The sequence below is a fragment of the Heteronotia binoei genome, chromosome 21 (genome assembly GCF_032191835.1).
Source record: "Heteronotia binoei isolate CCM8104 ecotype False Entrance Well chromosome 21, APGP_CSIRO_Hbin_v1, whole genome shotgun sequence".
Lineage (NCBI taxonomy): Eukaryota > Metazoa > Chordata > Lepidosauria > Squamata > Gekkonidae > Heteronotia > Heteronotia binoei.
This window is the reverse complement of record NC_083243.1, coordinates 94484792-94500419: the sequence shown is the minus strand read 5'-3', so window position 1 is coordinate 94500419 and position 15628 is coordinate 94484792. Positions and strand designations below refer to the sequence as shown.

Genomic DNA, 15628 nt, shown 5'->3' with positions numbered 1-15628 from the left:
GTGCCTATTGGGAAGGTCTCCGAGAGGTCGTTGCAGTGTCTGACTTGGCCTCGTTGGTCTTCGTGTAGCTGGATGATCATGCTGAGGAACCTTGGGGGACATCCTAAACGTTCCAAGATTTGCCACAGGCCTTTCCTGCTAACGGTATCGAAAGCTTTGGTAAGGTCGACAAAAGTCACATACAGAGCCTTGTTTTGTTCCCTGCATTTCTCTTGGAGCTGCCTGAGAACAAATACCATGTCGGTGGTGCTCCTGTTAGCTCTGAAGCCGCACTGACTCTCTGGGAGGAGTTCTTCCGCAATGGCGGGCACCAGTCTGTTCAGGAGTATTCTGGCAAGGATTTTGCCTACGATGGAGAGTAGGGTTATCCCCCGGTAGTTGGAGCAGTCTGACTTTTCCCCTTTGTTCTTGTATAGGGTGATGATGATTGCATCGCGAAAGTCCTGTGGTAATTTGCCTTGTTCCCAGCAGGTGACAAGTACTTTGTGAAGTGAGCTATGTAGTACTGTGCCCCCATGCTTCCAGATCTCTGGTGGAATTCCATCAACTCCTGCTGCCTTGCCACTTTTCAGTTGCTTGATGGCTTTAACAGTCTCTTCTAGAGTGGGGATCTCATCCAACTCTGTTTTCACTGGTTGAAGTGGGGTGAGGTGAATTGCTGAATCTTGAACTACGCGGTTGGCACTGAAGAGAACCTGAAAATACTCCGACCACCGGTTCAATATGGATGCCTTGTCTGTGAGGAGCACTTGGCCGTCTGCACTACGCAAGGGACTCTGAGTCTGATATGATGGACCATATACTGCCTTCAGGGCTTCGTAGAACCCTCTTAAATCACCAGTGTCTGCACACAGCTGGGTTCTCTCAGCAAGCTTGGTCCACCACTCGTTCTGAATGTCTCGAAGCTTGCACTGGAGGTTGCTACATACAGCGCGAAAGGTTGCTTTTTTCCCAGGACAGGAGGGCTGAGCAAGATGTGCTTGGTAGGCAGATCTCTTCTTCGCCAGTAAATCTTGGATCTCTTGATTGTTCTCATCAAACCAGTCCTTGTTCTTCCTTGTGGAGAACCCGAGGACTTCTTCAGAGATCTGCAGGACGGTAGTTTTTAGGTGTTCCCAGAGTGCTTCTGGAGAAGGGTCTGTGGGGCAACTGGGGTCCTCAATTTTTGACTGTAGTTTTGCCTGGAAGGCAGCTTTAACTTCGGCTGACTGGAGACTGCCAACCTGAAACTTCCTCCGAGGGATACCTCCTCTCCTGGGTGTGGGTTTAAAGTGAAGACGGAGATTGCAGCGTACAAGACGATGATCCGTATGACATTCTGCACTGGGCATTACTCGGGTGTGTAAGACATCTCGAAGGTCTCTCTGGCGCACCAGAATGTAGTCGATAAGGTGCCAGTGCTTGGACCGTGGGTGCATCCAGGTTGTCTTCAGACTGTTCTTCTGCTGGAAGATAGTGTTGGTGATGGTGAGCTGGTGCTCCATGCAGAATTCTAGCAGGAGGCGCCCGTTGTCATTGCAGTTGCCAATGCCGTGTTTGCCAAGTACTCCTTTCCAGGCTTCTGAGTCTTTACCTACTCTTGCATTGAAGTCGCCAAGGATGATCACCTTGTCCTCTGTAGGGGTCTTCCGTACGAGGTTGTGTAGATCAGCATAGAACTTGTTCTTTTCTGCAGGATCTGCTTGAAGGGTTGGGGCATTCACACTGAAGAGTGTTGCATGCTGCTTGTTTTGAAGTGGGAGGCGCATGGACATGATGCGATCTGAGTGACCTGTTGGCAGGTTTTCGAGTTTGGAAGCAATGGAGTTCCTGACCATGAAGCCAACGCCAGAAAGGCGGCTCTCAGCCTTTGACTTACCTGACCAGTAGAGGGTATAGCCAGCACCGTGTTCTTGAAGACTACCTTCCTCAGGGAAACGGACCTCACTGAGAGCTGCTATGTCGATATTCAACCTGAGAAGTTCGTGGGCAACTAGAGCAGAGCGTCGTTCAGGGCGACCACTGTCTACTGTGTCAAGCATGGTTCTGATGTTCCAACACGCAAGCTTTAGTCTTTGCACACTTTGTGAGGCATGTGCATGCCTTTTCTTTGTTGTTATTTTTTGACCGCAAGTAAGGATGCCCGTTGACCGCGGCTAGCCAACTGGGGTGGAGGAGACGAGCTTTGTTTAGGCCACCTTTTCTAGGCCCCTCTCCGTGTGGAGCAAGCAGTGCTGTCCCTAGATAAGGCTGCTTGGTCGTTCAGGGTGCTGCCGAAAGATGCTTTCGTCTCCGGGTTAGCATCAGGCGACCAATACCCTGAACCGCCTACATGCAGGATCGGGACTGCGGCTTCCAGTGGCACCTTCCACCTGCCGTTTCGCCCCTTGCCCATCGCTGCAGGACTTGATGTGTTGTGGATTGTGTATGTGGATATGCCCTTCAGGCCTGCGCAGAGGAATTTTTTAGGTGAAGCCCAGTGTGCGCGGTACTGGCTCCACCCTTTCATCTGCCATGGCCCAGTAAGCCGGGACGCCGACAGCGAGTCCTCCAGGTGGTAGGTGTTACATTAACGAGCTCTATCTGCCCAGGTTTGATGTTAGAGTTTTCCTTCTCTTAGGCTGGCAAGGTTCGTGGGCCCAGCCTGCCCATCCGGTTATACCGCCGGACAATTCGGTCGCACCATGACGTAGCAAACTCTGTGAAAAACGGGGGGGACCAGCGAGAAGGTGTTGCTACGGATGCAGTAATGCAGGAGAGGCCATTGCAGTGACCATCTGCCAGGCATAGCCAGACAGTGACCACGCGGCGTTCACTACACCGGGAGAGGAGAGGCTATGTATTGCGCATACACTTTCCCTGGGGGGGGTAGGATACCCAGAGGGAGCCCACCCACCCCCCACCCCTTCTTCTCTTCAGTCAATATGTAAAGCACTTAGGACAAATCATTCATAACTTTGGAGCTAGATGTCATCAATATGCAGACATTACCCAGCTCTATATAGCCTTATCTTAATCCCCTGTATGAAGAATGTCAGGCTGAGCACAATGGGAAAAAATTAAAGAAGGGGGTAGCTTCTTTCTCGTAGCTGGTAGTTTGGCACTGGATTAATTTAGCCTGGGTTTGGCCTGTAAACTCACTCCAATGTGTATAAAAACAAATAAAACTTTATTTATAAAAGAGAAAAGGACAAACAACATTCCATTGGGGAAAAAGATATACAGTTCAGCAAAGAATGCGAACAAAACAAAAACCTGGCTGGCTCAATTTACTACTATTCCTATTAGGTGTCTAGCTCTGACATCTCAACAGGCATTCCAGATGAACAGAGTCACCAGCAGCATAACCATGTAGCATCTCTTCTCAATCTACTTCTTCAGCTTACTTTTTCAGTTTCTTATGCTAGCCATGCTGTCAGCCCATTAGCCATCTGACCAATTGGAAAACTGTTTGACCAATTAGAAAACTGTAACTAGGGAGGGTCCTTAGCTGTCAAACAATTTGACCATTCTAAGCAACAGTCCTGATAACACACTGACATGGGAGTAATGACTTTTACAAACAAGAAGGCTAACACTTAGGCAAAAGCCCTCCTAAAGGAGACCAGTTTCTTGACACCCTGGTGATACAGCAGAGGTCCTGAATAACTTCCCATAGTAAATTGGCTAAGTTGTAGTAAATTGGCTAAGTAAATTGAACTGAAACTAAGTCCTGAAAAGATGGAGGTATTGCTGGTTGGGAAGGCAGGGACCTTGAAGGACATTTTGCTTCCTGCTTTTGATGGAATTCCTTGGACCCTTGCCAACCCAATTAAGAGTGCCAGGGTTTTACTGGACCCTATTGCTGAAGAAGCAAGTTTATTCAGTTGCAAAAAAGGTTTTCTTCCAACTCAACCTAGCTTGAAAAATGGCCTTTTACCATGACAAGGCTGATCTGGCCACCTGGATCTATGCCCCAGTAGCATTGAGACTAGTCTACTGCAATGCAGTATATATTGGTCATCCCTCAAAATCAAATCAGAAACTCCAACTGGTGTAGAATTCTGCAGTTCAGCTATTATTGGGAACTAGATGGAGTTCACACTTTATTCTAATCCTGCAGGCATGTCACTGGCTGCTCATCAGTTACCAGGCTCGGTTTAAGGTATTATCACATACAAGTGGCTGAGAAGTGATGTGATCACCATCTTCAAGTACTTGAAGGGTTGTCATATAGAGGTTGGTGTGGAATTTCTATGGCCCCAGAAGGTAGGACCAGAACAAATGGGTTGAAATTAAATCAAAAGAGTTTCCGACTCAACATTAGGAAGAACTTCCTGACTGTTAGAGCGGTTCCTCAGTGGAACAGGCTTCCTCAGGAGGTGATGGGCTCTCCTTCCTTCGAGGTTTTTAAACAGAGGCTAGATGGCCATCTGACAGCAATGAAGATCCTGTGAATTTAAGGGGAGGTATTTGTGAGTTTCCTGCATTGTGCAGGGGGTTGGACTAGATGACCCTGGAGGTCCCTTCGAACTCTATGTTTCTATACAAAGCCCTTCATAGTCTTGGACCCTCAAATCCGTGAGACCACATCTCCCCCATGCTCCACCGTGATAGATTTGCTCATCAGATCAAGGTCTTTTACAGGTGCCAACCTACAAATGGGCAAAATCACCAGCTGCCCATACATATACCTTCTCTATTGTGACCCCCACCTTATGGAATGGCGTGGCTGAGAATGTCAGGAAGACTCCCACTTTTCTGGTTTTCCTCAAACTATGCAAAACTGAATAATTCAAGAGGGCTTTTCTATGTAGGCAATAGGCTTGCACTGTAGTGAATGATTCACAAAGTTACCTAGAAAAATTATTAGTGATTTCGGTCTTAACCACTGTGTACAGCTTGTTGCAACTAGGATCCTTCTGTGGAATTTTGCATCTTTTAATATGTCATGTTAATACTTGTGCTTTGCTTCAGTTCTGTTTTTAGACTTCTGGTTGGTTATGCAACCCAAATCCTGTTGCACAGTAGTATATTGAATGTCCCATATGTTGATTGTATTGAGTTCCTCTGTGTAATTCACCTTGTGCCCAAGTAAGAAAGGAGGACTATTAAAAATTTTTTGCCAAACTGAACCAGATATTGGGAAATCTGTGAATGACTCTCCTATGATATTTCCCCCACCTGGTTTAATGGCAGTGAAATAGAGAGCTGCAAGTGTTTAAACCCTTGTCGTGTTTTTCTGACTTCAGCTGTATCCCTACAAACCCCTGCTGTCTTCTCCCTGACTGAGAAAGTGAAAAGGGGGAGGGTTAAACCCAGCCACCCCAGCAATGTTGTGGCTGTGATCTGGATTCTCTCTTCCGCTCTCCAATACAAACACTCTTCAAAGCTGTTATTAAGCCCAAAAGAAAATGTGGCTGATCTGTGGAATTATCAGCTTCATGCATCCTAATCACACAGCAAATTCATTTTAAGTTTCCTTCTCTATATGTTTAATCCAGATGTATTTATCTTGTAGTTTAAAACAACTGCTTCTTGTCCTACCCTTATAAAATTAAGCAAACAATAGTTATAACCTGCCTTTCTGACATCCTATGAAATAATTGAAAGCTGTTATTTCCTAAGTTCCTATTTCCTAAAATAAAACAAATGTTTTATTTTAATTATATATTGTGAATTGTTAATTTAAAGTGTAATTTTATACTTTTATGTTAGTTTTATATATGTTGTAAGCCGCCCTGAGCCACTCGATGGGAAGGGCGGGATATAAATCCCAGATAAATAAATAAATAAATAAATAAATAAATAAGTTTAGTCTTTATTTTCTTGTTTAAACTTTTCAGTTATCTTCACTGTTGTCATTTGAATTATTCTCAGTTATAACTTTATTGGTTCATAATGCTGAGTACTTAAAAAAACACTATACCATTGCTCAAGAGTGCTGTACCATTGTCTCCTGAAGTTTTGAAAATAATGTTCTGCTGATAAAAAATAGTTTCTTGTAGCCCAGTATTACACTGTCAACTTGTGATTAATTTATTATGCACTATTCTCTACTAAACTTTTCCAGTAATGTCTGTCTGTCTCTTCCATTTATGTATGTGTTTGTCATTTGTGTGTAACACTTGCTTGCTAAAATATAGCTGGGAGTCAGTTTTTCAGTTTACAGATTATTTTAAATTAGTATCTCCTTTGAAATATTTTTAATCTTTTCTAAGCAAGTATCCATTATTTCATTTGAGTAACTTTTGAAGTTATAAATTATGATCAGGTACAATATTGCAACGTGGTATCAAGACTGCCATAGCATGAATGCTGATATATTTGTGGTGAGCCAAGATCATTGTCTTGATAATTAAGAGGGAGAATCTATGAAAGCATCTCAGAGTTGGGTTGTATCCTACAAGCTTTTCCCATTGGCACAAGAAGGTTCCTTTTAAACCCTGCAAAGGCTATACTGGAGATCTTAGGACAAGTGTGTACAAAAAAGTGTTGAAATATATTGAGTTACCAACACTTCCAGTAATTATAGAGTTAAAGTGCATGTTGCATGTCAACAGGAAGTTACCTAGTTTGTCAGGGAAAATTGTGGACAGTGTTTATATAATAAAGTGAGCTTTGACCTGTTTATTGGTTGATCTATAGATTGGTTGTTTCCATTTTATGGTTGTATTTTCCCTCTTTATGAGGAATAAGATGCCATTACTGTTTTAGCCATGCAGTAGTCAAGATGTAGCTCTAGAAACTCAGTCTGCATTTTTCTTTATTTTCTCCAAAGTTCACCCCTCTTATGTTTTAGCAAAATATTTTTTCTCGTTAAGGAAACACACTGGAGTCAGCTCTTGTTTATTAACTGTGCTATCTATAAATAACCCAATAGGTTATGTAGCTCCAGGTACCCTTCCAGCTGTGGCTAGAAGACAAATGAACCCTGTGTGTTTACTTTGTGTTTTAAGCTAAATATAGCAGAGAGGAGGCCATTTTTTTCTCTTGAGCTGGATTTTATTGGAAACAGCCCTTAAACTCCTGAGGATTTACAAGCCAAGGAACTCCCTTGGATTTACAAGTCTGTGTCTGCAGAATGAAGGAAGTGAGCTCCTGGTGTGTTCATGTCCAGAGAAGGTGGGGAGCATCAAATCGAGAACAAGCCAATGATCAAAAGAGAGAGGAAGCCTTTTAGTGCTGCACCTACCAAAAGGGTAACCCATCAACCATGTTTCTGGACAGAGCAAACTTATCCAGCAGCACTGTAGCTGATATGGGAGCAGTGAGTAATGACATTTAACCAAAAGTAAATGTTTCTAGTTCTCCCAGCTTTCAAATTCCAATTTTAAATGTGCAAAATTATAAATCGCGGGCTGCACGTTTAAGGAGCATGTTGCTAATGCATTCAGCCACTGATGCCCTTGTCAAGGATTTTCCTGATTTCAGGGCAGAGAAACTAGAATTTATTAGAAACGATGCCAATAGCAAAAACACTTATTTTGAATTCTGTTTCGGAGCAAGATAATCCTTTGCTTATTGATTGTGCAGCTGCAAAGGAAATGTGGCAAATGCTCCAGGAACAATATTGTAAGAAAACAGACAGCCAAGCCCTGTTTCTGAGACAATGACTTTATGGTTTTAAAATGAATGAAAGAGAATCAGTTTCTATACACTTAAATAAGATCATGGCTACTGTTTAAGAACTAAGATCTTCAGGGGAGGCTCCATCTGATAAGGTCATTATTGCTATATTTAACAGTCGTCCTTACCTAATTTAAGTTAAATGGCTGTATTAAAGGCACAACCAAATCTGTTAAATTTGTAGTATCCTACTATGAAGAAGGGAGCAGAAGGGACATCTTGGACGCAAACAGTAAAATGTCAGTTTTAAGAGTGAAACCTGGAAATAAAGAGACTGTATACTTTCAGTATAATAAACGAGGTCACATAGCAAACAATTGCAGATTAAAAGATGTGTAAGATCAAAAGGCAACCAGCACACTGGTTCTCCCATTGAAAAGCTGACTCTTAATGGCCATGGGAGAAGAGATGCTAAACATAACAAGAAATCTGGTGGAAAATTCACGTTTGCTATTGGTGAAGCAAATTCAAGCTAGAGGAGAACATGCGACAGGATGTTATCCAGGATGTGGTCAGTTCTCTGTGTTATTCAGCGTAATGCATTTCTGCAGAGTTGATTAACTGAAGGAATTCTGAAGATATCGGATTTCTTCTTCAGCAGTTACAGAAAATGTAGCTGCCAGTTGCTAGCTATAAAGGCAACCCAATGGGGAAAAAAAATAAAAATGGTTGTCTCAGACCTAGTGGGACCTACCCACACCTCTGCTGGTGGTAGCAAATATTTTCTGACTTCCATGTAAACAAAGACAAAATGTGTTGCTGTGCACTTAATAAAAAGCAAAGATCAAATATTTGAGAAATTCAAAAGCTGTATTACAGCTGCAAAAAATAAATTTGTTAAAACTGCAGATGTTCTGTTTACAAGCAATGGAACTGAATACAGTAGCAGTGAGTTCCAAAGGTTTATGGAACAAGAAGGCATTGACCATAAAACTACAGTGCCTTATTCTCCTGAACAAAATGTAGCTGCAGAGTGACTCAATAGGACTATTCAAGAAATGGCATACTCCATGCTCATGCGATCTGGACTCTCTGATTCATGCAGGGCTGAAGAAGTAAATGCTGCTGTATATGTGCATAATACAGTTCCCTACAAGGTGACATGGAAGACTCATTTCAAGTTGTGATTTGACAAGAAACGTGGTTTAAAACATTTTAAAGCTTTTGGCTATATACCCAAGGAGAAGGTTGGACTCTAGAGCTAAACATGGTATCCTTGTGGGATATGCTCTTGGAGAAAGAGAATATAGAATCATGGATTCTGAAACTTGTATGGCCAAAGAATGGAATGTGGTGCATGTAGAAGAGACTCCTAAACAAGCTGAGACAACAGTGCAAACCAACCAGGAAAATGCAGAAGTCTCTTTCAGTTACTTGGTCACATGGCTACTTGCAGGGTCCACTTGTGAGCAGGCAGGTCCAGAAGACATCCCATGTTCAGAAGGGGAAACAACAGAAGAGCCTAGGCTAAGGGAGACAGAGACTGTGACCAGTGTTCCCTCTAAGCTGGGTTAGTGTGAGTTAGCTCACAGTTTTTAAGCCTCTAACTCTCACATTTTTGTCTTAGTTCAGGAAGGATGGCCCCAGAGCAAACTAATTTATGCAGTAGCCAAATCACTCATTCACAACTTTAATGCCAGTAGCTCACAAAGCAGAATTTTTGCTCATAAGACTCTGCAGTTTACAGGGTGCATTCACTGAGACAGCTGTGTGACAGTCAGCAAGGAGCAACAGGGTGTACCCACCACCAAGACCTGGCATTTGTGCAAATGTGCAACCTATAAAGGGACCTCAGACTGGAAGAAGATTAGTCAACTGCCTGCACCAGAGAGAAGCAAGTGGATGGAGGCAATGAAAGAAGAATTTGAATCCTTACAAGAGGAACAAGCTTGGGCACTTATTGAATTACCTCCTTCAAGGAAAGCTTTTGGCTGCAAAGGGATACTCAAGGTGAAGTACAATGCTGATGGGAGTGTGGACAAATACAAAGCACACTTAGTGGCAAAATGGTTTACCTAAAAAAATGAGATTGACTATTCTGAAACCTCTGCACCTGTTGTAAGCTACACTTCCCTCAGGATGCTTGTGAGTATAGCAGCCTTCCAAGAGGTGTGTGTGTTGAACATCTGAACATTAAAACAGCATTTCTCAGTGGAGACTTGTCAGAAGAAATCTACATGGAATAACCAGAAGGTTTTCAAGAGAAAGGAAAAGAGAGTCTTGTGTGCAAACTTAAAATGAGTATTTATGGACTTAAACAATATGCCAAAGCATGGAATGACAAACTGACTATATTGCTACAGAAGCAAGGTTTTCAACAAGGAAAAGCAGAACCTTGTCTGTTTTCAAAAACCAAAGATGGTCAACATTAATATGAGCTCACATATCTTGATGACTTGCTTTTATGCTGCTAAAAATGAAAGGATGTAGAAGAAACAGCTGATGAACTAAACAAAGAAGTAGAAGTGAAACAGCTATGAGATATAAAGCATTATCTTGGAGTAAAAATGGTGGGAACTGAGGATGGAAGTTTTCTGTTGAACCAAAACCACAAAGTTATTGACTTTGTTGAATTTGTGGACATGAATTATGCTAATCCAGTTAGCAATCCACTTGAACCAGTTTACTTAAAACTGATAGATGGAGAATTACTTAATATTAATCATGAATACAGAAAAGCAACTGGCAAACTTCTCTCCCTGAGCACAGTATGTAAACCTGACATTTCTGTAACAGTTGGAGTCTTGTGCAGAAAAACCAGTTCACCAGATCATCATGATTGCAAAGCTATGAAGAGACTGGCTAGCTACCTCAAAGTAACAACTGGCTTCTAGTTGAAGATTTTGGCTGGTGATAATCCAAGATTGGTTGGATACATGGACATCAGCTGGAGTAAAGACACAACCGGCAGCAAGTCAACCAGTAGTTATCTGTTCTTCTGTGGAGATATGATCAACTGGACTAGTCAAAAGGAAATGCTCGTTGCCCTATCTACCACAGAGGCAGAATGTGTGTCTGCTGCAAGTGCCTGCAATGAACTAGAATAGTCACTCATCTAATAAAGAAATTTGGAATAAATGAACCTAAACCAATAATTTTGTTTGAAATAATCAAACTGCCATAACCATATACAAAGGTGAAAGCTCCAAATCAAAAAGGAAATCCATCACCATCACATAGTTTGTGAGAGCTATGAATAAATAAGGATTGATTGAAACTGAGTACTGTCTTACCAAAGAGATGACTGCAGATCTACTCACCCAAGCCACATGACAAAGGGGAGTTCAAGTATCTTCATGAGAAGTTGAACCTGCATGACTTCAGTGTTGCAACTGAAGAAGGGGTGTTGGAATGTATTTACAAGTTACCAACACTTCCAGTAATTATAGAGTTAAAAGCATGTTGCATGTAAACAGCAAATTGCCTAGCCAATTTATAACCAATTAGAAATAGATATAATTTGCCTGGGAAAACTGTGGGTGGTGTTAGTATAATGAAGTGATCTTTGCCTGTTTATTGGCTGATCTATATATTGGTTGTTTGCATTTTATGATTGTATTTCCTTTTTTTGTTTGTGAGGAAGAAGATGTCAATACTTTTTTAGTCATGCAATAGTCAAACTCTAGAAACTCAGTCTGTATTTTTGTTTATTTTCTTTAAAGTTCTTCCCAGCCTTATGATTTGGTAAAGTATTTTTCTCTTTAAGTAAATACACTGGAGTCAGCTCTTGTAGTGGGAGAGTTCCCCCTTATTGTACCAGTGGAAAAATTGCTAGGACCCAGCCCCATTTCTATAACAGTTTTCAGGAATCTTACTCTTCCATTCTGTACTCTGTTTATCTCCATCGTAGTGAGAATCAGCAGTTCTTAAAAGAGGTGGTGCATAATGTCCTAGATGGGCAAGGAGTTGGTTGGCTAAACATGAAGAGAGTCCGACGCCTGCTGGAGAGTGAACAGCTCCGTGTCTTCGTATTAAGCAAGCTCAATCGTACCATCCAGTCAGAGGAGGATGCACGACAGGATGTTGTCCAGGATGTGGTCAGTTCTCTGTGTTACTCAGGCTAATGCATTTCTGCATAGTTGATTAACTGAAGGAATTTTGAAGATATCTTGGTTTTCTTCTTTAGCAGTTACAGAAAATGTAGCTGCCAGTTGCAGACAATTGATTAGATTTCAAGAGAAAGGTAGTTTTATAATGGACAGTTAATTAAATGACCTTATAATTAATGAGGCACCCTCACTACTGTGAGGGTTTTCATTGTAGGAAATCAACCGCAAAGTTTATAAAGGGATGTTGGACTTGCTGAAGTGTACTGTGTCAAGCCTTGAGCAGTCATATGCAAATGCTGGACTTGGGGGCATGGCCAGTGTCTTTGGTCTACTGGAGATAGCTTATACTCACTACTATAACAAAGGTAAGAGAATTCAAACCATTATGGACCATGTTTAAAAAAGGAATATAAATTTTGTGGAAAGCCCCACTTTTGTTTAGCTAAATCTTGCTTGGGTGTCAGGTGCATCCAATGAGTGCATTTATTTTGTCATGGTTTAGGTTTATGTAGTTTTGTGTTCTTTGTGAATTTATCATCTGCCTTCTCTTTGAGAGTGCATGTGGATTACAAATAAGCCCAATAAAGATCAACATGATGCAATGAATGATGCAATAAAACTGGATTGTACAATTAAGGAACACTGAAATAAACACAGTATAATATATCCCATAGAGAACAGTGAAACAACAGCAGTGTAATATAGTCAAGAAACAATATAGTGCAAAGGAGAGGGAAAGAAAGAATCCTTCAAAGACAATTAAAATTAGAATGCTATTACCATTACAGAAAATGCCCTTCCTATAGAATTCTGTTTTTTCACATCACTGTTCTCATAAAAAGTGCTCTTTTGAACAGTTCTGTTTCATAAATTCAATCAAATTTGGAGTGAGGGAGCCTTTCGACTTCATCAGGCAAACTATTGAACAAGGTAGGGCCTACAACAGTAAATGGACAGTTAAGGTCAGTTGTCATTTTTACCACTTTGTAGCCTGATGCCTTCAAGAAAATTTTGCTGTGACTAGCAAAGCAGTGTCAGTAGACCATATCAGTAGAGGGGTCCTATAGATAACTGGGTCTAGGCTAAAACTCACAGGTCTGCGAATTGCACTTTCATTTTAGTCACATGCAAACTATAAACAATTTCAATTGTTTTCATATTACTAAGATCTGTAATATGTCAAAATAGAGTGATAATTGAACAGATACCTATTTTCTTATGGAAAACATGAAATTAATAATATCCCATTTATGCTCCCCATGCAGAATGCAACTTCTTTAATTCCTACTTTAAAAGATGCTTTGAGTTTAATTTTATTTAAACAGTTTGACTTGGACATGGAACCTGTTACAGAATCTTGGCATAAAAAACCCCGAAACTGCTTAAGTTGCGCACACTTGAAGAGTTGTGCATAGGGCTTAGGCCCAACTTAGACATGTCTGACATGAGTTCATTTACACTCAGATGCAAATAAGTATCTCTGAAACAGAGATACTCTCTGCACCTCCTTGCAAAGAAGATGGGATTTCCCCATCTGAAGCCCTTTCTGACCCCAGTAAAGGTCATTCCCAGAGTCATGACACCTCTATGGAAGAGTATTCACATAGGATGTTTGGGGATGGAGTGAGGAAAGGTCGCTGAGGTGAAATCATTCTTCTTTCATCTTCCACAAATGCAGGAGGATCAATTCCATCAACCTGTCCATTCCTCAGTTCAACCTGCCAACCTTCATGACAGATCCAAGTAGTCAGCAGTGTTGGTCTGAAGTAGTAGAACAAAATGGGAGTTAAGTTGCACCTTTAAGACCAACTTAGTTTTATTCAGAATGTAAGCTTTTGTGTGCTATCTAAGCACACTTCATCAGACGAGGAATCCGGTACAGTGAGCAAAGCCACACATAGCTGGTAGTCAGTGGCTCAGAATGCAAACTGGTACAAATTTTCTGAATGGTTTCTCTGAACAGAGCCTGTAGATTAACCTTTCTGAGGATTGGGAGGGAGGATCATAGGAAAACTTCAGTCCACAGATGGTTGGATACTGTTGAGTGTGCTGAAGCTTTTCTAAGTTTACAAAGCTTTCTAGACTTGGATTAGAAGGAAGTTACCAGTGTATGTTAAGCTTTTTTACCCCCATGTTATATAATTTGAGTTAAACGTGTTAAATTAAATTAGTGCTGAACTTTCAAACAAGCTTTATATAAGTTAGCATCTTTGGTAGCATATCAGAGCAATAGACTCCTTCTCCCTTCCCCTTGTGTGCACATGCCCAGTACCTGACATTCAGAAGCTTGTATGATCACAGGGATTCGATTTAGCTGTCATGGTTAATAGGGCTATGAATAGCTATATTCTATGAATATGTCTAACTTTTAAAAGTAGTAATCTCAGCTGGTGGCCATCACCTAGTTCTGTGGCAATAAAAGTTAATTATGTGTTGAGTGACAGTTCTTTCTGTTTGTTCCTGAACCTCTCACCAACCAGCTTAATTTAGCTTTCCTAGAATTTATAGTGTTATTTCTCCATTTGCCCAGTGCTTCAATGAAGGCTGGATAAATTATGAGGGCATGCCTTCTAGAATCATCAGTGCCTTGAGGAAGATGTAGGGTTAAAGGGTTTCTGTAAATAGTAGGCAGTAATTTTTTCCATGGACCTTGTCTTCCATTAGGAGTTAAATAGTAAGCTGATAGTAAGATCTGTTGGTATGATACCTAAATGTGAATACTGTTTCCTTATCTGTAAACTAACAATTAATACCATCTGTCCAATCCTCCTCCTTCTCTTTCTCAGTTTATTTTCCTTTCCATTTTTTTCCTGATTTTTGGGGGGCTCTACTTACCTTCTCCTTTCTTTTAAAGAACCAGAGAAAAGGAAACGAAGCCCAACAGATGGAGCAATCACTCCGGTTGGCAAGGATCCTATTTTAGCCATGAGGGTGGAGCCGAAACCCAAGGTGCAACTGCCAATACCCCAGCTCATGCCAAGGGCACCAAGTCCCGCAGGGAAAGGGCCAAGGGAGTTTGACACAAGGAGTCTAAAGGAGGAAAATTTTGTAGCTTCTATTGGTGTGTATTTCTGTGGATGTGAAATGCAGGGAAATGATTGTGCACTGGCATTAGAATCTACTTGCATCCTCCCCATTTAAACATTTTTCTTTCATTGCTACTGTAATGCGCTTCACTTTCACCTGGACTGCAAAGACATGCTTTTCTCACATCTTGGAGACATATTCACTGAGCCTAACTTTCCCCAAATTTTTATTCCTATTTCTGACACTTTAGTATACTTTTTGGAATTGTGTTATAGAGATGGCAGTAAGATGCTGGAATCCCAGATGTTAGTAGTAGTCAAAGGCCGTTTTCCCACTCACGTTTTACTGGCGCCACGACCATCCTGACGCCGGCAAATCTGCCTGGATTTCGCAACAGAAGCGCCGGCGCTCCCAGAAGCGCCGGCGCTTTCCGTCGCTAAGCCAGCGCAAACGTTTTCCTGCATCTTTGCGATTTCCGTTTGCGCTGGCTTAGCGACGGAAGTAGCCGGCGCTTCTGGGAGCGCCGGAGCTTCTGATGCGAAATCCAGGCAGATTCGCCGGCGTCAGGATGGTTGTGGCGCCAGTAAAACGTGAGTGGGAAAACGGCCAAAGAGAACAAGGATTAGTACAAACAAAAGTGGTAATGTGTAACTGAAACATAGTTTCTTAGGAGTGCTTGGACAAATAACTAATTATCATTGAGAGGAAAATCTTACAGCTTGACCCTTCTGCAAGTCTAAGTTCATTGGGACTTACACCAAAGTAAGTGTATATAGAATTACAGTAGAAGTAGGGTTGGTCTCTGTCTGTTATCTTTTTCTACAGGTCTTGTTGTAGCCCTGGGGACTGATCTTGATCAGGACAAAGAGGGCAGGGATAGACATCTCACTCTGTGCAGCAGTTTTAATCTAAACCTTAGGGCCAAAAAACACATCAGGAGATCCAGTTATGGATCTTCAACATAA

General features: G+C 41.6%; 1 protein-coding gene across 43 annotated transcripts in view; it reads left to right on the top strand.

Moving 5' to 3' along the window:
- Window positions 1–15628, top strand: part of MADD (MAP kinase activating death domain) — a 137271-nt gene that overhangs the window by 35676 nt on the left and 85967 nt on the right. For 37 of the 43 annotated variants that reach the window (XM_060261677.1, XM_060261675.1, XM_060261669.1 and 34 more), the window contains 3 exons: window positions 11438–11624; window positions 11851–12001; window positions 14491–14697. In XM_060261677.1, coding sequence (XP_060117660.1) covers window positions 11438–11624; window positions 11851–12001; window positions 14491–14697 — 545 coding nt within the window. The remainder of the gene's footprint in view (window positions 1–11437; window positions 11625–11850; window positions 12002–14490; window positions 14698–15628) is intronic. The other 6 variants (XM_060261680.1, XM_060261674.1, XM_060261678.1 and 3 more) reach the window with 1 other exon arrangement.